The sequence below is a fragment of the Ambystoma mexicanum genome, chromosome 3p (genome assembly GCF_040938575.1).
Source record: "Ambystoma mexicanum isolate Mex_15411 chromosome 3p, UKY_AmexF1_1, whole genome shotgun sequence".
NCBI classification, from domain to species: Eukaryota; Metazoa; Chordata; class Amphibia; order Caudata; family Ambystomatidae; genus Ambystoma; species Ambystoma mexicanum.
This window is the reverse complement of record NC_090925.1, coordinates 348,526,581-348,549,229: the sequence shown is the minus strand read 5'-3', so window position 1 is coordinate 348,549,229 and position 22,649 is coordinate 348,526,581. Positions and strand designations below refer to the sequence as shown.

The window sequence follows — 22,649 nt, the reverse complement described above, 5'->3', positions numbered from 1 at the left end:
TCTGTATGCTGCAGTACGGAGAACAGAGAGAAGCCAAGGTCCATGCATCCGGCAAGAAGATGGATGAGCAGGGAGGTAGGTCCATGCGTGCCGGGCACCAGAGGTGCGGACCTGAATATCCTAGGCACAAGCCATGACACAGAGGACATAACGGGAGGCACTGGGATTATACAAGTAGGCGTCATGGTCAATGGTGGAGGCAAATATGCAACGGTGCAAACATGCACTATGGTGGAGGCATGTGTAATATGTGAGTCAATATTGGTGGTGTGAATAGAGGCAAGTTAGCCATGGGAAGCACCATATGTGCATTGGGGAGGCAAATGTGCCATGGGCACAGTTATGTGGGATATGAGAGGAGGCACTTGTGCAATGGGAGGAGGCATATGCTTGTTTGGACAAGTGCGGATTCATATAGATGTGAGGGCTGGCACATGCAGTGTATGGTGATATAGAAGCATGGTAGATGGGGTGTCGAGGGTTCCCCTATTCAGTAGAGCACGGATTCCAGCTTGGTCTCTAGGCACACTCCAAAGCTGCCCTAGTTCCATTTTTGGTTATACTCACACTCCTTCAGAGGTGCACTGAGTCCACTGTGGTATGCACTCATGCTGTAGGACACCACTTTCTTGTCACAAAGAGAGACAATCTTTTGACATATTACGCCCAGGTCCCACACCTATCTTTCCCAAACTGATCCGCCCCTGCGCGTGTTACCTATGCCATGTACCAACCGAGAAGTGACTGGAGTGTGAGACCGGCCACTGATGCCCAAAAGCACACTGTATATCAAGGGCAATGTTCAGAAGATGGACGTGGCTTGTTCTTTACTCCCAAAGAATAACCTGGTGGTTGTAGTGGGGAGGCCATAGGGAATATATGAGCAGGCACTACGGCATATCAAAATCAGAAAATGAACAAAATAATTCATATATGGTGCCTAACAGAAACCTGCAATGCATTATTCCAGGAAATGGAACCGTAGAGATAAACCCATGATGCTCATCATCAGATCTGGTGACTCCCTTTGAAGTATACACTACTGCATTCAAAAAATGAAACATAGTGTTAAATTGAACAGAAGTTCTTTCCTTTTCTTGGTGACTTCCTTTAATGATGCACGCAGTGCCTTCTTCACAATTGAAGTGGCAGAAGCCAAAGCATTTCGGACCTTCTGTCCTTCATCAGGGCTAACTGTATGAACAATACAAAGATACATGTTTACAGTTCTTCTGTGTGAAAACTATCATACTATACAAGTCAACGTGTAGCTAACTGTCCATACCTGTCTGCTGAGGCACCTGTATCTCTGGTGGATTACACCTATTGATAAAAATGTGAAAATGATGTATATTTGTGTTCTATGGAATTTGGCCTTCCATCTGGTGACTGCCGTGACTATCTAGGGATCAGGAAGATCATTACCCAACAGACATGGGACAGGGAGTGAGTCTTTCACCGTTGCACGGCGCTGGATAATTTCACCCTGCCAACTGAACTCTACTATTGCGAAAGGGAACTTACTCTTTCCATCAAACCCACTGATGCTACAATCAGGTCCAGCAATATACTAACCTGGCTATACTCACTGCCATGTGACAGCAGTGATGCTAGAAGCAGTGTCTCTGACCGCAGGAGATTTGGGTCCATTGATATACACATGTTCTAAGAACAGTTGAGTATTGTTGGGAACTGGGATCTCTACTGGAGATATGGTACCGTTCCCACTCAGTGCAACCAGTCCACATTCAGCCACTCCTTAGGCTAGTGGGAAGTCCTCCTCTCGAGGCCCACACTAATGATGGCCTCTTCCATGAGTCCAACATTCACTATGGCTTGCTTCGGTAAGCCCATACAAGCAGCATCCCCTTTCCAAAGGCTCAACTCCTTAAACATGAAACAACCTTTAGGTTGTGAGAATGTAGTTACCCCAGTGTAAGGGGTGCCTGCGCTCTGCTTTTCTGAGTGCACGGTTGAGCTAGAGTTGTGGGATTTTCCGCCATGCTTTTGGGGACCTGACTTAGAAGAGGAGTGTTGTCCTTCCCATCCTTGTTAACTTCCTTGTCCGAGGATTTCTCATCTGGTTTGGGTTTGCTCGCCTGAGCCTTTATCTGAACTCGAGGACTGACAAACCTGTCTGCAGTTTTTGCAAGCTCCATAGGGTCTGTAATAGTCTTGTCCACAAGATGCTGGTATTGGTCGACCTCAAAATTCCTCATCCCTTTAAATGTGTCAACTTTGTTACCAGCCATCACCCGCTCAGATATTACAAGGACAAGTGTGTGAACGCTTCAAATGTCTGTCCACTTTTCTTTATGAGCTCTCTGAAGCTCTTGGGATGTTCTGGGGATTTACAGAACTTCCTGAGAAGCGCCACCTTCAGGCTCTTATAAACGGGCCTTTCTTCAGGAGTTAACTGAAGAATTGCTTCAGTTCCCTGTGTCGGTGAGTGACTCATCAGGGCTGCACCCCACAGTACCTCCTCCACCTTCTGTTGCTGAAAAGCAAGTTTGAGTGCTTCAAACCAATCAAAAATGTTCATCCTCACTTGATGGGCCTGATTACGAGGTTGGCGGTAACCCGCCAGTGTGACGGGTGGGTTCCCGCTGACCTCATTACACGGTTTCCGGAAACTAGCTTAACGGTGCCAATGGGACATTGCAAGTCCAGGGGGACCGGGAAGGTAGGTGCCAGAAAATGTTATTCCCCATTCCCATGGAGTCCCTGAGGACTCCATGGGAATGGGTTCACGGAAGCACTGTCACTAACGGTGCCAGTGCTTCTGTAATGAGTCTGCCTACTGGGTCCTCTCTGCCCACCAGGGTCAGACCTGTGGGGCGCAGCTACCCGGCAGACAGACTCAGAGTGTGGCGGTCCGGAAACAAGGGTGCTCGTAAGCTTACCGGCACCCGTGTTTCCGGACCACCACACTCATAATGAGGCCCCATAAGTCTGCACTAAATCTTTGGGGATGTGGCACCTTGGCTTGTCCCGGGCACCTTGGTTTGAGCCACTACTGCTGCTTTCGCTAGAGGTGGATCTGTTGGCCTCCTTCTTCTCTTTGAGTGCTCGCTTGCACAGATCTGCAGTGACTTTGTCCCGCTGTTTTTCTTACTCCAGGGCCTGTCACCTCTCCTATAACATGAGCATTCTATACACTACATTATTTACAGCCGGAAACAATTACGTGGCCACTTAGAAGCTGTGCCCATGCCAGGGACCTGCTGGATACCGCACTAGCCCCTGACCTGGATGACACTGTGGGGTGTTGAGAAACCACACTTGCCTCCCTGAGGGGTAGCTGGTGAGAAACACTATTCATGCTGTCTTCCACACCATCTTCCACCACCCCTTATGGAAGATCATCTTCATTGGGTTACACAGGGCCTAGCCCGTCCCCTGGGACCCTAGCTTCTACCCAAACTTGGAGGCTGATCAGCAGCTCAGGTTTATTAATCCTGGGGCTGCGGGGAAGTCCCCTCTCTTGACATAGGACGCGCAGGACATCTTTGCTCATGCCTCTCACAGTCTCTATGTCAAGATCCATGATTATTAACAAATACCTGGCAGTGTTCTAAACATTGACTGCAACAGTACTTTTATCATTGGGTGACTAAGCTGTGCGCAAGGCCCCAAATAGATCCGACCATCTGCCACCAATGAAACAAATCAAATAACGGGGTACCAGTGGGGCAGGGGTGAATATCGGTTTCTAAACCATCAATCAGCCCTGCACCTCTAATACACCAGAATGGATCTGAACAGATTGGATTACACAAGCATACATTTGAAATGATAAACCTCCTTGTCCAGGTTTGGTAATATGGACGGAACAGCAGGCAGCATGCCTCCCTTAAAAGTTGTGGATCGTTGGTTAGTTGCAACACAGCGAAAATACAATTATTAGCCAATGATAAAAGAAGTGTCCTGTCAAGATTGTATAAAAATTTCACAACAGACATTCCTTCAGCGAACACACTGTTGGCCTCATTACACGGATGGCGGTAAGGGTTTACCGGTATTTTACCGGTACCGGTGAATCCTTACCGCCTTACTACGAGGTCCTTTTGCGGGTTAGGGAATTTAACACCTGCTTTTTGCAGGCGTTAAAAACCCAACCCGCAAAGGTACCAGGTAGCTAATTACGGTACCGCAATTTGCAGTACCGTAATTAGCGCCTTCACCATTCCCATAGAGCCCTATGGGGCAAAAATGGGAATGGGGAAGGGCAATGGTGGAAGGGGGAATTACCGCCCCGCCAATCTTGGAATGGGGCGGTAATTCCCCTTTCCACCAAGGCGGTGCCGGTATTTTAAAAGAAATGAACCATGGCGCTAATAGCGCCATGGTACTATGCCATCCGTGTAATGAGGCCCTGTGACTTTCTCTTTACCACTGATCTACAACCTATTACTCTAATGCTCTGTAATTTTCCCTTGCAAGCTGTGCCTTGATGCCTGAGGGTTTAGTGTGCAATACAGATGTAAACATAAATAAATAAAACCCCAGACAGACAGTTCTACAAAGGAAAAAAGATGCACTCTGCATGATGACAGGAGGGTAGTTGGTAGGCTTAACAACCACAATGTTTGTAAAGATCTCTTGGCTTCAGCAAAAGGGGAAAGGGTCTTAAAATGTCTCTAGGGCGCTTCTGGGAAAGACCAGAGTGACATAACCACAATGTACCTTTTGTTGCACATGTTCTTTATGCTCAGCAGGGTTGAGTCTGCTTCAGGGCGCTTTGCAGGCTTCTGTGACAGTGTTTGAGATTGAAGTCAGCTGCGGGTATCAGGTGGCAAGACGGTTCGGTGAGCGAAGCTTGACGAATGGCTGCAGGCTGGCCTACACGACGCTCAGGGTCAGGAATCGTTGTCTCAGTGCTGATCAACGGTTCTGAAGCACTGGTCGAGACATCTCAGATGTCTTTAAGCGACTGCGACTTGACAATGGTCAGTGTTGCAGTCAGTTGCAGATCGAGGAACTCGAATGGCTCAAAAATGTCCTTTAAGGCGGATGGCAGTAGATGCTTGTCGTTGCACTTCTCCTAGCTTTTTCAATGGGCTTGTGTCGTCTTTTAAGATGGACGTCCCACAGCTGTGGAGTGAGTTGCACGCAGCTGCCTAGTCCTTCGTTTCGGGTTCAAAGACCTTCTGTCACTTCCTATCCAGAAAGCTTGCTGCAGAGCCTAGCAGGGCGTTCTGTGGGTGGGCTGGGTACTGGTTCTGGAGCGCCTGGCGGGTCCTCTGAGTTCTTTTCTCTCTCTGCTCCCTGGGAGAAATTTAGGGGAGGGAACTTGGTTCCCTCTTTGGATATCCTATGCTTCCTTCACTGCCGGAAGATGTAAGGCAGACTGTACCTTCAGCCAGGGTCCAGGTTTGAGTTCTTCTTTCTTACTTCTTGTGAAGTCATCAGATAATCTGACAAACGAGAGGCTCAGCCCTCTTTTAAAGCCTTGTGGGCCACAGTGATTGGTGTAGGCTAAGACTACCTTAGTGAAACAATCCTGGGGTCCCTACCAACAATATGTGTGAGGTTATAACCAGAGTGCTTTGCAACAGGAAAGGGTAAAGGTGTGAAACCGGACATGGGGATGTCCCAGAACTAATATGGCAGCACCTTTCTCTCAAAAGAAAGAGTCTTGAGCTCACTCCATTGTGTTACTAAGTCCCACCCATCTTCCTGTCTGTTGTGATCAAAAAGTATCTTTGATTAATGGTGCTCCCTGTGTGGTTTCTGGTAAAGTGGCAGGTCTCCCTAGAAGCTGCAGAGAGACCAGATTTTCTGGCTTCTGCAAAGCACATTCATGTACCTCATGAATGGGGTCACCCCAGCGGGGTGGCCTACTGCAACAATAGATCCAGATATGTCAGTTCACTGTCCTTGATACTAAAAGGGTGGGGGGGGGGTGGCTTCAGGTTGACAGAATTACATATGACAGGCTGTTGGGTTTCCTGCCTCTTTTGTTATCCTCTGCAGCCAGGCCCCGTGTGGGCCTGTTTGAAGTACCCCATGTTGGTATGATAATTGGTCCCACCAGATGCAGGGCCTAACAAAAGAGCAGGGTGGTTCCGTGGAGCATATGTCAGTTAATCAGGCGGACCATGGCAGGGGAATGCTGGTCTTCCCCCTTCTACAAGATGACATTGTGTACTCCTCGGCTGTCATATTCCAATTAAATATGACAGGGGCGGACTGTGCCTGTAGGCGCTGTCTTCCCCAGAGTACACAGGTCTCTGCTTTGTCATGGTGTGAGTGTTGGAAAATCTGTGTGGATTAGTCCCACACATTTTCCTGAGGCCGGTCTACCATCATTCAGTTTATTTAAAAATGCCAATAAAGCCAAGGTGAGTGCACGCCCAGCATGCGGGTGGTTGAATTACTCACAGTAAGTTTGATATTAGAGAAAGAGAGACTTTCAAAGACATTGGAGAAAGGAGAAGTGAAGGAAACCCAAAGTCAAGGAACCCTAATCAAGAGTATATTGGAAAACCAGGAGAAGGGGAAGCCAGGGAGTTGGAAAAGTTGCCTAAGTGAACTGAATGATTTAATGCAAGAGCTAGCTCAGAACTATCTGAAGATTGGCTACTAAGGCTGAGGAAGCCAGTTCAGGAGAAGTGAGTCATTCTCCTGGACATTAGTTGTTTTGTCTTTGTGGTAGCGTAGCTTAGTTTTGGACCGAGTGCAGACTTTACTTTTGGACTTCACAAACTCACAACGAGCACCCTAGTTAGTTTTGTTAGGCAGGGAAACCCATAGACTAAGGATAATGAGGCATTTTTCTTATTATTGCGATAAAGGGATTGTTGAATATGACAAGTTCTGATCTGTCTTCTTCTTCTGACCCGCCACAAGACATAATACTTTGTCAGTATTGTGGTGCTTAGTTTTCTGGACCTGGCTTTGCATTGAATCCTCCAAACACAGTTGAGTAGTATTTTCCTTTTTTGTCTGTCTTTTCCTGATTTTATCCTTGATGCTTTTTAATTGACATTGTGGATACACAATACTGTCCATAGAACACAAATATGCATAATTTTCACATTTCTATTGGTAGGTGTAATCCCCCAGATATATATGTGCCTCAGCAGACAGGTAAGGACAGTTAGCTAGATGTAGACTTGTATAATATGATTGTTTCCACACAGAAGAACTGTAAACATGTATCTTTGTATTGTTCCTACAGTTAGCCCTGATGAAGGTCAGAAGGTCCGAAATGTATTGGTTTCTGATTCTGCCACTTCAATTGTAAAAAAGGCATGGCATGCATCATTAAAGGGGTGTGGTTATACTGTGGAGAAAAACAAGGCGGGCTGTGACAAACATTTACATAGAGTAGCACTGCTGCCCCAACATGTGCACGAGTGCATGGGGAGGAGATAGAATAGTGTCCCATCGCATTCTCCTGCAATTCCCTCTGGGCTGGAGGATATTGCATCCATCTTAGGTACAGGTTCCCAGTCTATGGGTATTATAACATGGGTGCTAATGGGACTGGAGAGGGAACACTGAGGAGCACGAGTATTGTGGAAATGTTGGCCTACGCCAGAACATCTGCAAGCTCTGGACAGACACAGCTTTCATCCTCAGAAAGAAAAGGGGTCTCATTAATGTTCTTTTTTCACAGCCACCCTTTCTCCCCATACAATTCAAAGAGTTTGGGGGCTAGTTTTTCAGGGTGCAGATGTACCGGGAGATATTTAACACCTTTGGGAGTGGTTTTTCCTCATCTGGGCTAGCAGTTTCAACGGAATTTTGGATTACACACCAGCGCTCGTGACCTCTAATGGCTTGCTTAGGCTAGTGCCTTGAGCCATGGGCATGCATCTGTAACACTGCCTCATCTTATTTGCGCTACGCTCGGGTGTCTATAGGTATGTGAGTTGAGTCCATGTTCATTGCATACTTTGTGGATTATGGTAGTTTTGAGTTTTTTCTAAATTCTGTGATTTTGTTGTGCAGTTTGTAGAATTGTGGATACTTCTGGGTCAGAGTTGACTAAATATTTAAAAAAAATTGAAATGCTCAAAATACTAGTTGACTTCTTGCTTTGTTATTCTTTACAGTTACAATCTGGTGTAAACGATTATTTGCAGGTGCTGGTGATTATTGCATGGTCGCTCACGGAGAGTTTCTCTGACTGCCGCAGGACCCTCATGATATATGCAACTGGCCCTTGCTGAACTGTGTTCATAGCAAAACTGGTTTCACTTTCAAAGGGTCTCACCATCAATAGATACATTGGGACCACCTTCAGGATTACTCACACTGTATGGAACTTGACTAGGCTTACATTGGATGCCCTCACACTCTCCAGAACAACAATGGTTCTACCCTGTGGTGTGCTGGTTTTTACCTTGTGATGTATGGACCCACTCCAGAGCTGCATTGATACCACCTCTGGAAGTCAATACCCAAAGTTGCATTGGTTTCTCTTGGGATGTACTCACACTTCAGAGATGCACTGGCCTCACCTTGGAATGTACTCACATTGCTGAGAAATATACTGGTTCTGCCTTGAGGTGTACTGGTTCCACCTTGTGGTGTATGTACACACTCTAGAGCTGCACTGGTACCATTTTAGGAAGTATTCACTACCGAGAGTCACAATGTTTCTACTTTGGGATGAACTCACACTCTACTGTCTTAACCTTTCGTAAATCACACACTCAAGAGCAGCACCAGTTCCTCCCTGGGAAGTACTCACATGAACATCACCTTTACGTGCCAATACCCTGTAATCAGAATCTTGGCGTTGCTGATGGATAACTTTATCCCTGTTCCAGGAGATAAGCCGACCACAGATTCTGGGAGCTGGAAATCCTGAATCTGTATCCTAGAGTGAGAGGAAGAACAGTGTGAAACCTTCTGGGGAACATCCAACTATGTCAATTTTATAATCCTTCCTTATCCACCGCCAACCCCGTCCAGATCCCTTTGGGCACCACCCACCTGTTATTAACAACATCCATCATCTAAGTCTTTAACAGAAATTACCCCTGCACATATAAAACATCTTCCAACCCCTCCAACAGCACCCAGCCTTTGCATGATTCAACACTACTCAGTCCGGGAGGATCTCCAAACACCATCCACCCATCTTCAGTAATGCCAGTTCCCTCATTCTACAACCCCACCCAACCCCTCCGCCCAGTGCTCCAGATAAGATTTGGAAGTGGGAGTTTTTTTACTCCCTGTTTTTAAAGTTGGGAGTAAAATGATTGTTTAGGGAGTAAAATGTAAGTTCAATTCCTAATGGGAGTATATTATAAGTGACTAAAATGATGTTTTTGTAATAATTATTTCTTTGCACCTAGTTATTAATGCATATTAAAAGATAGAGGTTTATGTCTTCCGATCAGGCAGTAATAATAGTACTTTTATCCTATGGTACTACGTGCACTTCTAGTCCAAACATATCCTTCGAGCTTTGTGGGTGAAAGTAGGGGTACAAGGTTCTACGTGTCTGTTTCCTATTTTTTGTTGTGAGTATTTTTACTCCCTATTTTTATTGTTTGGGAGTATTAGCCCATTTTAGGGAGTAAAAGTGGCTGATACATCCCTTATCTGTCAGGCTGCCTCTGCCCTCAACAGTACCCACACCTCTCACACTCCAATAGCGCCCACCTCCATCCATCCATCTCTCTCAATGCATAACACCATCCACCAGCCTCAACCTCCAGACAGGTGATCCTAAATCTGATGCCCAAGAGCAGACAGTAGACAGACTGGTCACAATTCCTAATACAGAATTCAGTTAACTTGTTTCTGCCCCTAAAGAAGGAGCCTGTGGACACCAAGATGGATGCACAGCCCTATTTCTGCCTGCAACTAACATCGACTCATAGCTCCTTTTGTACAACCGGTTGACCCTAACATTCAATTGTAGATGCAGCCCTGAATCGGGGGTGTGCAGGCTGTAACATCAATTAGCTAATGCAATCCTGATTTGGGGGCCCACAGGCTGCCTGAAGTCTGTAACATCAATGTGATATGATATGTCATTTATAACGCGCCTATACACAAGTGTTTCTAGGCGCGACAAGACAAGCAGGGGAAGACAGACGGAGGACAAGAGAAACGATCTTACTAGACCTTGTGTCATTCAGATTGTGCAAGTTCGACAGTGCAATGGTGCAGGGGGAATGGAGAGGTGGGAAGTGCCAGAGAGAGGGAAAGGGAAGTGCAATCAGAGCAGCAATGCTCTGGGTAGGTGCAACCAGGGCAGTGCGGCTCTGAGTAAGTGCAAGGAGGCGGGCAGCTACAGGGGTTAATTACAGCCCCTAAGTGTGGGGTAGGCCCACAGGCAGTGCAGGGTAGACTGATCGTGGAGGAGCCTGCTACCCAGTGAGACTCTGGGGGTAGCCAACTAACCAGTTGGCGCAGCAGGCAGGTAGGTCAGCATGGGAGAGAGAGAGAAAGAAAGAAGAGGAGAAAAAGTAAGGTCATGAGCAGCTTCCGGAACTTCAGGTCATCCGGCTCAAGTTTGAGAGGGGCAGGGAGGCCATTCCAGAGGCAGGCACCTGCAGAGTAGACCGATCTACCCCTCATTCTCAGCCTGGAGAAGCGCCTGACCCTCAGAGAGTTGGAGGTAGCTGAGCGAAGGGCTCGAGAAGGATGGAATTTTGGAAGAGAGCCTTGGATGTAGTGCAAGTCCCGGACCGAGAAAGCTTTGTGAACGAAGCAAGGGTCTTGAACTTGATCCTTGCAGCCAGGGCAGAGAGTAGATGAAGGCAGATTGAGAAAAAGGCTGTTGCAGTAATCCAGCCTAAAGAGAACAAGGGCTCTTGAGACAGTGAGCTTCTGCGGTAAAGTAAGAAAAGGAAGAATACCCCTGAGAAGGTGCACCTGGGAGTGGGCCTTTTTGGCAAGGTCCATGATGTGAGGAGAGAAGGAGAGGATGGAATCGAAGATGACAACAAGGATTTTTGCCTCATAGGAAGGCTAAGGAAAGGGGCCGAAGGAGGGCAGCCAGAGTGAGAAAGGGAAAGCAGGAGCAGGGATCCCAGTGAGAAGGATCTCCGTCTTACTGGCAGTAAGGCACAGATCCTTGGAGGTGAACCAATCCTGAATCGCAGATAGAATATCAGGAATGAGCGAGAGAGGAGAAGAGGCTGAGGGGAGCCTGAAAGAGAGGTCAGTGTCATTGGCATAGCACTCGAAGTTAGAGGAGAAGGTAGAGATCAGGTGGGCCAAAGGGGCCAGGTCGACATTGAAGAGCTAGGGTGAGAGGTTAGAGCCCTGGGGGACACCACATGGGGATAGAGAGGTGGTGGAGAGAAAGGACGCAAGTTGGCCCTGGGAGGGTCGGTCCAGGAGGAACAAGATCAACCACTCCTGGGCCTGATCCAGGACAGAAGGAAGGCTGGAATCAAGATTAGAGAACATATCTTCACAGGTGTTCAGGAGAGCAGTTTCTGTGGCGCTGGATGCTATGAAGCCAGATTAATGGTCATGGAGGAAACCACGAGATTCAGAGTGGAGAGTAAACTGGGAGATGGGCAGCTTTTCCAGGAGTTTGCTCAGGAAAGGAGTGATAGAGATCAGGCAATCGTTTGCTGGTCAGGTAGGGTCGGCAGAAGGCTTTTTAGGGAGAGGATGCACAAGGGAGTGCTTAAGGAGAGAGAGGACGAATCCAGTGGCAAAAGAGTGATTCCAGCAATCTGCCAAGGCAGGAGCGAGGGTGGCAATGTGGTCCTTGATGGTTCTGGAAGAGCAGGGGAGCACCTGTTTGGACGATACTTTCATAGATCAGACTTGTCTAGAAACATCATCGAGTGTTGTCAGGGACAAAGCGGAGAGGGGGAAGCGGCCAGGGAGGAGCCGGTAGATTGAGAGGAGAGCTAGAACAGGATGGCTTGGGTTTTAGAGGTGAAGTGAGAGGCCAGAGCCATACAGGGGGCCTGGGAGGGCCACGGAGAGGTAGAGATTGCAGAAGGATTGGGCAGCTCCTTGCAGATTTTAAAGAGTTTGGCAATGTGCTTGTGCAGCATTGATTTTGAGGCCTGCGCTCAGAAACATTAATGTGCTGGTGCAGCAGGGATTCTAGAGCCTGCTGGCAGTAACATCTATGTGCTGGTGCAGTCCTAATTTTAGGACATTTTCACAGTTTATAGACGTGCGGTGCAACCCTGTTTTTTGGGCCTGTAGAGTGGGCAGTAACCGTGATTGTTGGTTGTGTTGTGTTGTTTTCATACAGAAATATGAGCTGGAGACAACAATAAAGGAAGTATCCCAGAAACTTGAAATGAAGACTGCTGGTATTTATTTCACAACAGGGTGAGTGCATGTATAATAATGCCTACATTAGCACATTCATGAGTTTCTCCTTTCAGTTCACTTTCCTGCCAAGAAAGCACAGCTCTAATCCTGAGCCTCCGGAGGTTGCTTTTTCCAGCCTCGCAGTGTCCCCACTTGGGCCTTGATTTAGAGCCGAGCAGTGCAGAAGCGAAACTGGAGTGACACGTAAAACCATGTCTGCCTAATTAGTTTAGGCTACTCAGAGGCGACTTCATTTAATTAAGTCTTACTATCAAACGTTGAACTCAAAGTGCCTGCCAGTGTTTTTTGCAAAACAGTTTTCTGAGAGCTAATTGCTTAATTGGAGCTGTAAATGCGCAACTGGTGTAATAAAAATTTCTTAGCCATGTCTGCCTTCAGCCACTCGATTTATAAACACTATGCGTGTCCTTCACTGATGTCCTATTAAAAACAAGCATTGGCAAAGCCAACAGATTTGGCTTGTGTAAAAGTATTAGGCATTCACCAGGCACTGCTATTTGAAACCCAGGTAGTCACACCTCTGTGCACCTGCTACCATCAATGGGAAGTTAATACCACTGTGGAAGTGGGTGCCAAGTACCTCTCCCATGCATACACAAAAACCCAAACGGTTGGCATTGCCAATGCGTGTTTTAACTTGCAGCGAGGATGGTGCCAAACAGGAGAGTTGCTAGGGGGGGTGCTAAGGGGGCTATAGCCCCTGATCTTTTGGTTGTAGCCCCGGATAGAATCTCAGGAGCTACAGCCAAAAGACTAGCTAGCCCCCAGTCCGAACAGTTCCGACATCAGCTTAGCCCCGGGTCTTTTCCAGACCTAGCAACTCCCCTGGTGCCAAAGTCCTCACCGCCCCATTGTCGCTGTGCTAATTGACGGTTGCGCTGAACCTCGTGGTTGTGTATGTAGCAACCAAGCTAGGTATCCCTGGAAAACGGCATTTATTTGGGGGGGGGGTGCAAAAATAAGTTTTGCATTGCTCTCCATTTAGCCTGCGCACGGCTCTGCAATTAGCAGGCGGTTTTTGCCACAGCAGGGGGCCACCATGCATATGTGTAGTGGGCTGCAGGTTCAGGCAATAAGGCACAGGACTGTGGATCAGGTTCGTATGCTTTAAAATGTAATTTATAATTAAGACAGATAAAGATTGCCATTACAATCTCTAGGGGCGACGTGCAAGCCGTCCGTCTGCTATGCACCTTCGATCCGCTCATAATTTCCTTCTGTCGCCATCGCCAGCTACACCTGCGTCTCTCATCTCGAGAGACTTCCTCATTATGTCTCGCGAGACGTGTACTCTGCAAGGTGGCTTGCTGCTAAGCAGCCAGTGCTGTATACATCTCTCATTTATGGCATTATTAAAGCGTATGCTTTTGAATGCAATATTGTGGTGCTTTGACCCTGCAGTCCCTGCGGGGTACATGGAGGTGATGGGAGGCCTCACTGCACGCCAATAAACCACACCTGACACACACACAGTGGTTGGAGAGGAAATGCCTTACGCCGGAAGGGTTCACCCCTTTTATTGTATTCCTCACGTGATGTGTGCCAGCACGCTACCGCACGCGGATGCATATCACCACATCCCTTTTATAACCGCCTTCATACAAGCAACATAAACGTAACCCCCCAGAGTAACGCCACAAAAGCTCACATACAAACAATCACGGCTTTTGGCTCATGCCTTCATACGATACACAGATCTCCTTCTCATCCGTCTAGAGAGTCGAGCTCATAGTCCTGCAAGTGTCAAGACTGTGGTATGCTGATGATCTGATTCTCATGGACCAGACGGCAATAGGTCTACAAAGACAATTACCAACCTATCTGCATACATGGAAAGCAAAATTCTGGTACAGTCTAAAATACCGTACAAACGCCAATCCAACATTTCTTGGTTTCTTGAAAGGACGAAAATCGAAGTGGTCAAAGAATACAAATGCCTGGGAGTTATGCTTGATAACAAACTGAAAGAAAACTCTCTCCAAAACTCTCTTCAGGTAAAAATGAGAAATCTAATTGCTCAAACACGGGCAGTGGACAAAAGATTCGGGAAGTTGTCATGGATTCCAGCCCTCCAGTTCTATAAATCGAAAGTAGTCCCAGCAATAACCTACGGGATGGCGGCAAACTTAAACCTGCCGGCTGAGCTCTGGATCCAGTTGGAAGGATTCTTATGGAAATCGGTGTTGCGTTTGCCCAAATCAGCTCCAATTCCAGCGATTCGGCGTGACCTTGGCCTATCATCCTTAGCCTCTGTGGTGACCCAAAGTGCTACACAACTTTACAGAAAAATTCTGTTGCCAAATTCACTTCCTATTTTTCAGGTCGTAGCCCTAGAAATCAACAAAGGGTCCTGCAAACCCCTAACTGACTGGGTCAAAAAAATCCAAATCAAACTAGAAGAAGTGGCTTGTAACGAAGAAACCCTTATCACAAACCCAGCTCGAGTAAAGACCAAACTGGAACAACAAGACTGGATCAACACAAACGACAAAATCCAGTCCTACAAATCCCTAAAGCACCTCCTTCCATCTCACAATCAGTTAAAGGTGCCCCTAAAGTACTGTGAAAAATTCCCAGAGAAAGAACTAAGAAAAACCTATATGCGTGCTCGGCTAAACCTTCACACTAGGGAAATTCTGGCCACTAAAGCGCTTTCGCCTGTATCAAACTGCCAGTTGTGTGGAGTTTTGGAACAAGTTGAAACACTACGCCATCTTCTCATGACGTGCCCAGCTTTAACACAGGAAAGACAAGCTTACATGACACCACTTATCGCACAGCCGTTGATAATGGAAGAAGAAACATGCTGGTTTCGGCTGATAGCAGGTGACTCCACCAGATGGTCCAGGACGGCAGCCAAACTCCTGACAGTGGCCCTAATAAAAGCCAACACGACAGACGTCAGTTAGTCTCCTGCCGTCTTCCTGCCTGGGCCCCCACAAATTACGGAATCTTACATACCCTACGAATCGACTTGATCAAAAGAGGTGTCTTAATGTAGCGGGTTAAACACAAAAACAAAAAAAACAAAAAAAAATTGTCCTGCAACTTGCCCGGCATCTGTTCTCTTCCCACGCATTGGAATTGTGTCCAACACCTGTGCTCCAAAGCGGTCCACAGGTGCACCTGGGAGCTCACAGTCCACCTCTCCATCCGAGAAGTCCATCAGCTGTTCCTGTTTGTTCCCAGCCGCTGGCTGGCTGGTGCTCCTCTCTCTTCTTTGGCAGAAATCTTCCTAAACCACATTACTAACTCTCTCCACCTGCTGGCCGTGATCATGAATCCCTTTCAGAGTGTCACCTTCCAGGACTCAGCTCATATGGAGGGCAAAGCTAATCTGTAGGCCTGCAGTTCCGGATCAACGTCATGTCTGCTATTTGAATCGGGGACAGCTCCATGCCTCTCCTGACAGATTCTTATTATGCAGCTGCTGTTCCTCCCGAACCTTGCCAGCATCAATGTCCACCTCCACCCACCTACTGAATCAGGGTCCGGCACCAAAGATTGCATTTTCCTACACTTCAGCACCTCTGCCAGGGTGATTCCTGCAGCCTTGAGTGGGGTGGTGGGATATGCTGCCAGGAACATCACGGTGCCTTTTCCAGTGCAATACCCTGCTCCAGCGCTATCAGAAACCTTATTGAATGTGCGCATGAAGCGCGCCACATCCCCATTGTCTCTGGGCCAGGATGGGGTGATGCGAACATGCTTGATACCATTGAAAAACGCAAAGTCCTCAAAACTCTTGCCTTGAAACGGCGATCCATTGTCTGACATCAGCATCAGGGGGTTTCTGTGTACGGCAAAAATATCCATGAGCATGGTGTTAGGAAAGATTTCTCTAAGTGCAATTTTCCCTCCATTTTATGGAACCCCCAAACTTTTTGCTTTTGCTTGGCTGACCTAACCAGACTTTTTCCAGTGGAACACAGCCTTCAGCTGCGCTCCCCTGAGATTTTACTAATGTGTTATGGGGAAACGGGCACGTCCTTCAGACTGTCAGTACTGGGAAACTATGTTTCCGTTAGTGTTTGACTTTGTTGCCATTTCATGGTAACTTTTTATCTGTGTGCCAAATACCTTACTGTACTGAGCACAGGGGTCTTTCATTTTATGGCACTAGAGACTCTCTAAGTTATAGGCACGTTGTGAATGCCATATCATATCATATCATAAGAAATTTTTGGAGGTGAGACAAGAGTGCCTAGGAAGAACTGGTGGCAGCAGTATGTTTACTTCTTTTTATCGTACCATACCACATTTATCACGTTTCGTCCCTGACGGTGGCCAGTGCTTAAAATGGCTGTGCCACAAAGACTTTTGTTCTGTCATTTGGCCATCTTGTCCCTTAGCCTCCCCCAAGGTCGAGCTCACCCGGGACTTCCTTATTTGGACATGTAGCCTCCTGTGGAGAAGAAAAAACATCTTTTGGGGGCTCCTGCATGCCATGTATGCTAGTGCCCAGGAAGAGGGTTGGGAATGCCTGGTACCAATCCACACTACTGGTGCCAGGATGTCTGATGTGCCTGAATGACAGACCATCATGGGCCGTGATTGGTCCACGTCTGGCGTGCATGCAAGAGAGCAGATCTTCCATTGGCTATCCAAATCAGAGCACGGCTCGAACTCTGGATAAGAGATGGGGATCTGCATCCATTCCAGATTGGTCTACCGTGGTTCACACTGAACTATGAAAGGAGCCAAGTGTCCTGTAAACTGGAGCCGACCCGTGAACCTGCTGGAAATGCGCAGGAAATGCGCTGGAAGGTTTGGCACCCTGAACCCCCTACTGTCCCATCAGACCCCTGTTTTTTCATCGATCTTAGAAGGCCTGCAAGGGTACTTCGACCCATTGGAGTAGTGGGAAGAACTACTGTCGGCACCTCCTGCCAAAAGAGCCTTCTCGGAAGTGTTCCTGTGCCGTCCAGTGAATTCACCAGCTCTACCACGGGACATTGCAAAGGAGTGTCGCTTTTCTGAGTTGCAACTTGAAACTTGGGGAATCGCTTGCTTGTGGTCCTCAGTCCTCTCCTGCCAGATTTCAAAGGCCTAGCTCCTCTGGCTTGCGAAATAGGAGACTGTGCCATGCCGCGTAGCTGTGCGGTCCCTGTGTCATTACGCTTTGGTGACAGTTACTGTGGGTGTCTTGCCTGCCTGCTCGCCTAAGCCCTGAGTGCTGATGCACCGGTACTTTCTTCGTCCTCCCTTTGTGAGCGGAGTAAAGGCTACTGTCCCATCATGGTCCACCGTCCTGCAGCCCCTGAGAGCCGGAACAACGAGCAACTGCATGATTTGAATCTACCAGCAACCTCGACTAAACTTGGGAAGTTTGGTCCGGAATGTGCCAAGGGGCGGTGAGTACTTGCTTAACTTACCGGTGGCCTCTGGCACATCCATTGTTCTTTTACACACAAGGATTCCTTTAAGATGCTCACTTTGGTTGGGATAGCCTGCGCTTCCTAGCTATTCCCGAACGTCGAAAGTCGCTCTCCCTGCAAGGGCAGACCCCCCCTCGAATAGTGGAACTTTATTCATCATCACCTCAAGCCGTTTCCCGAACTGCTACAGCCTCTTGAAGAGGTACCTTTTTCCCTCCTTTTGCACAACCGCCCGTTGAAAATGCACTGCTGTACTTTTGAGCACAAGGCTCCCAACTTCGTAGGGCTGGACTGCTTAAATTAGGCTTTTGATCCTGAAGTCTGCCCAATGCAATAATTGTGTTAACCCGCCTTCTGTTACAATTTGTGGATGTGTTTTCCCCCTGACAGCATTAGGCTAAATTGATTGTATATATGTTACATAGTGATACCATTGTGTGATAACTGTTGCTCTATTACTGTGGTTTTTCGTGTTTGATTATAAGGCCTGTAATAAATCTATATGTATTTTTGATCTACACCTGTCTAAGAGTATTGTGTGGCAGGTTACTCTGTGTGCTCATTGTGTGCTTCCAATCACTCTCACCCCTCCTGAGACCTAGTCTTGACCGCCCTTCCCAATACCTAAACCGATTTAGGGACCACAAGAAGAGAGATGGTAACTTGTGGGCCACTTGGGTGTGTGAAAGCCTTCATGCTGGAAAGTATTTGTGATGCCTGTTCCCCAGAGCTGAGGCAGCACCTTGCTGACTCTAAGGAACTGGGCCCCAAGACGCTAGCAGTGGCTGCTGACTTGTGGGTGGCCAACAGGGCTACTCATAAGGATTCTGGGGCTCCTCACAAGAAAGAGGTTGGGAAGAATTAAAAGAAGTATGAGAAGGATCATTAAAAAATCACCAAAAGAAGCCCACAAACATAACAAGGGTAAATATCCACCTAAACAACCTTATAGGGCTAGTGAAACCTCTGGACCCAAACCAGAGGGAGGTTATTAAAAACCCCATTCAAAAGACATTTGGGAAATGTGTGGTTTGTGGGTCTGGTGACCATGTGAAAGGAGATCCCAGATGTAAGGGTAAACCTTCAGGCATCCCCTCTGTCAGCTTGATGTGGATACCCCAATGACAGAGGCTAGTTTTCAACCTCAAGCTGAGTAACCCATTGGTGTTCAGGCTAGAGCATTTTTAGTATCTATGGGACTGTGGGAACAACAGAACACTGAGGTCTATAATTCAATTGCTGATAATACTAAAGAGTATTATAAAGGTAGTGTACTTGTAAATGCTCAGGACACCCCTGCCATTAGAGACACTGTGGCCAATATAACTGTGGTAGATGAAAGTTTCTTTCAACCTAAGGAAGTTTCTAAAACTCCCAAAAGGCTTACCAAGTTAGCAGAAGTTCCAGTTGAAATGTGTCCCATATTACCAGCTATCATTAAATATAATGACATGACTGTTAAGATCGCTGTGAGTGTTCAGTCTGAAGTGCCAGCTAGGGTACTCTTGGGCAATGACTTAAAGGCCCTGGGTGTAGTTTTCAGTACCCCAAAAGCCCCCTTCTAAGAAGAGAAGAGAGCTTACCAGGAAGGCAAGGGAGGCAAACTTAGACCTTCCAACTGAGACCAAGGGTAAACCTAGAGTCTCCAGAGGAAATAAGGGCCCCAAGACCAAAACATCCACAAGGAAAAAGGTTCCTGTAGAAAGCCTAGAGGTCACCCTATTACCCCACCACCAGCAGAGGATGAGTAGGTGCCAGAACAATCCCCAGAAGAAGCATATTCTGATGAGTCATAGGTGGAGGAGATTCAACCCTGTCTGGAAGATCTGGATCCAAGAGGCCATCGTGAGCTGCAGACAGAGAGAGGATCCCTCTCTAGAAGGACTGCACTAGGAGGCAACTTCCCAGAGTGAATGGCAAGACCATGGGAAGCATAGGCTATACTAGGAGGATGGACTCCGCTACAGTGAGCATATGGGGTCTATTCCAGGGGACCTCAGGAGACTGGTGGTACCTCAAGTATTGCGATCCAAATTCCTACAGTTGGCACATGAAGTACCCCTGGCTGGTCACTTAAGTTTTAAGAGGACCAAGGAGAGGATATCATTGTACTTTTACTGGCCCAAGATGGGTGCAGAAATAGAGAGACATTGTAGGAGTTGCCACACTTGCCACTTGTCTGGTAAAAGTGGAGCCATGAATGTGGCACCTTTAGTGACTTTCCCAGGTGTGGGAGTTCCTTTTGAGAGGGTGGGGATTGACCTTGTTGGTCCCCTAGTCCCTCCAACTTCTTCATGCAACCAATTTGTATTGGCTGTCGTGGACCATGCCACTAGGCACTCTGAATCTATTCCAATGAGAACTGTTACTGCTCAGGCCATGGCTAAGGCCCTAGATGGTATTTCTACCATAGTAGTATTTTCTAAGGTGGTTTTATCTGACAGGGGGTCAAAATGTATGTCCCACTACATGCAAGCCATGTGGAAAGCCTGTGGGGTCACCTACAAGTTCTCAACTGCCTGCCACCCTCAAACAAATGGGTTGGTAGAGAGGTTTAATAGAACAATGAAGAGCATGATTGGAGCTTTGGAAGAACCACTTGGACCTCCTTCTGCCATGCCTTCTTTATGCCTACAGATGAGCTCTTCAAGATTGAGTGGGCTTTAGCCCCTTTGAGTTACTTTATGGTCATCCTGTCAGAGGCCCTTTGGCCCTGATCAAGGAGGGTCTGGAGAGTGTTCCTTCACTCAAGCCAGTAAGGATTACTGACTATGTGCCTGGCCTCAGACACAAGATGGCACATGTGATGACAGAGGCTTCTGAGAATTTGAAAGCTGGTCAAGCTCTGGTCAAGCATTGGCATTACCAGAAGGCAAACATGGTGGAATGTACCCCAGACCAACAAGTTCTCATCATGGTTCTAGTAAGAGAGAGGGTTTTACAGGACAAATGGGCATGACCCTTCAAAGTGGTGGGGAAACCTGGTGAGGTAAACTATTTGGTAGACTTGGGCAACAACGAGGAGGCCCCTAGGGTCATTCATACCACCCATCTGAAGGCATATGTTGCCAGACCAGAGATAGAAGCTTTTCTCTGAGCCTCTGATCAAGAGGAGGAGAGTGAGCCTCTCCCAGACCTTCCAATGGGACACCCTTCGGATGGGTGAGTAGAAGGGGTAAAACGCTCTACTAATCTGACAATGCAGCAACAGCAGAAGTGCAAAGATTTGGCGACTCACTTTTCTCCTCTGCTCTTTTTTTACACCAGGCTTGACCCCTTAGGGCCAACATAACATTGACACTGGTGATAGTTCACCTGTTAAAAGCAAGGGCTACGGGATGTCAGATAATGTGAGGATTCACAGAAAAGAAGAGTTCAAGAAGATGCTTGACCTTGGAATGATTGAACATTACACAAGTCCATGGGCTAGCCCAGTTGTATTAGTACCAAAGGTAGGAAATAAGGCACTTAGATTCTGCGTGGACTATAGGGCATTAAATACAGTTACCAAGACTGATGCCAATCCCTTGCAAAGGACAGATGAACTGGTGGATAAGCTGTGCCAGCAAAATTCCTCAGTACGTTTGACCTGACAAGTGGTTATAGGCAGATTGCCATGACTGACCAGTCCAAGGAGAAGACAGCATTCTCAACTCCAGAAGGCTTGTACCAGTTTAAGGTCATGCCCTTTGGCTTAAAGAATGAACCTGCCACATTCCAGAGAATGATTAACCATGCTCTGAATGGGTTAGAGAACCTCTGTATGGCATACTTTGATGGCATTGCAGTGGTTAGCCCTACCTGGGAAGAACATCTTGACCACCTGGGGCATGGGTTGGAGGCCCTTCTGCAAGCCAGTGCGACCATCAAAGCAAGTAAATGCCAAGTTGGTCAGAGTAAAGTGGTCTGCCTTGGTCATGTGGTAGGAGGAGAGGAGATTAAGCCCTTACCCAGCAAAGTATAGTCTGTACAAGACTGGGCCGCTCCAACTACTCAAACACAGGTAAGAGCCTTGTTGGGACTTACTAGTTACTACAGGAACTGTAAAGATACTGGTGGGGGGTGCCTGTACTTCCGCTCTCTATATGGTAGAGGAGAGGCAAGAGGACCCCAGCCAAGATTCTCTATTGTGGTAGCAATGGACGAGCAATCAAGGCCTAGCTTCTCAGGAGGTGATGCGGCTGGTTCTTAAGTACAGTGTAGTCCCCGAACTCCCACAAAGGAATGTCCATACACTATATTACTGAAAACACAGTCTTTATATAATTAATATTCAAAGGTGTGTACACGATCACAATAACACACTTTATACTCGGAAATCAACAATGATAAATATATACAATTCTAAAGTGGTACCACCAATGTTATCAAATCTCCTTAAAAGTGCATCAACTGTATGGTTAAAATGTCACACAGATCAATAACGAGGAAACCAGCAATAGAGATAGGAGGGAAAGCAAGATGGTTGAAACAATAGGCAGAATACTGGCCCCTACCGATAGACACAGTTATGTGTGGCGATCCCCCCATCTGGGCAACCTGTAAAATAAAGATATATAGCACAGGCCCAGTCCATATATTGTTCAATAGTCTTATTTCCTCCTTTAATGTTTTACCACCCCCCCAATGTACCTGTTGGAGTAGAGTTCTTCGAAGACGCGTCAAAGGATCCTTCTTGAGTGACTCCCTTTAAAGCAGGAGCCACGGATCGTCGAGAGGCGCCGAAGATGGTGAACTTGGCGTCGAAGGCGTCGATGAGAAGTTCAAGGGTGCCGAGACCACGACGTCGATCCAGGCGGGGCTCGTCAGCGACGTCCTGTGAGGATGAGGTGTGCGGGGCACCTCGGCGATGGATTGTTCAGGACCGCAAAGAGTTTCAGAAGAACTGTGGCCCAACAAGGGCGTTGAGTCATCAAAGTCTTTGTGGCCTTCAGGTGGCGGGAAACCCACCGGGGGATTCTCCTCGGCGTGTTGGTCGTCCTCGACTTTCTC

The 22,649-nt window shown here is 47.4% G+C and overlaps 1 protein-coding gene across 2 annotated transcripts in view; it reads right to left on the bottom strand.

The window, feature by feature from the left end:
* Positions 1–22,649, bottom strand: part of LOC138580432 (bactericidal permeability-increasing protein-like) — a 279,140-nt gene that overhangs the window by 147,995 nt on the left and 108,496 nt on the right. For both annotated transcript variants that reach the window (XM_069650973.1, XM_069650972.1), the window contains exon 4: positions 8,705–8,833. In XM_069650973.1, coding sequence (XP_069507074.1) covers positions 8,705–8,833 — 129 coding nt within the window. The remainder of the gene's footprint in view (positions 1–8,704; positions 8,834–22,649) is intronic.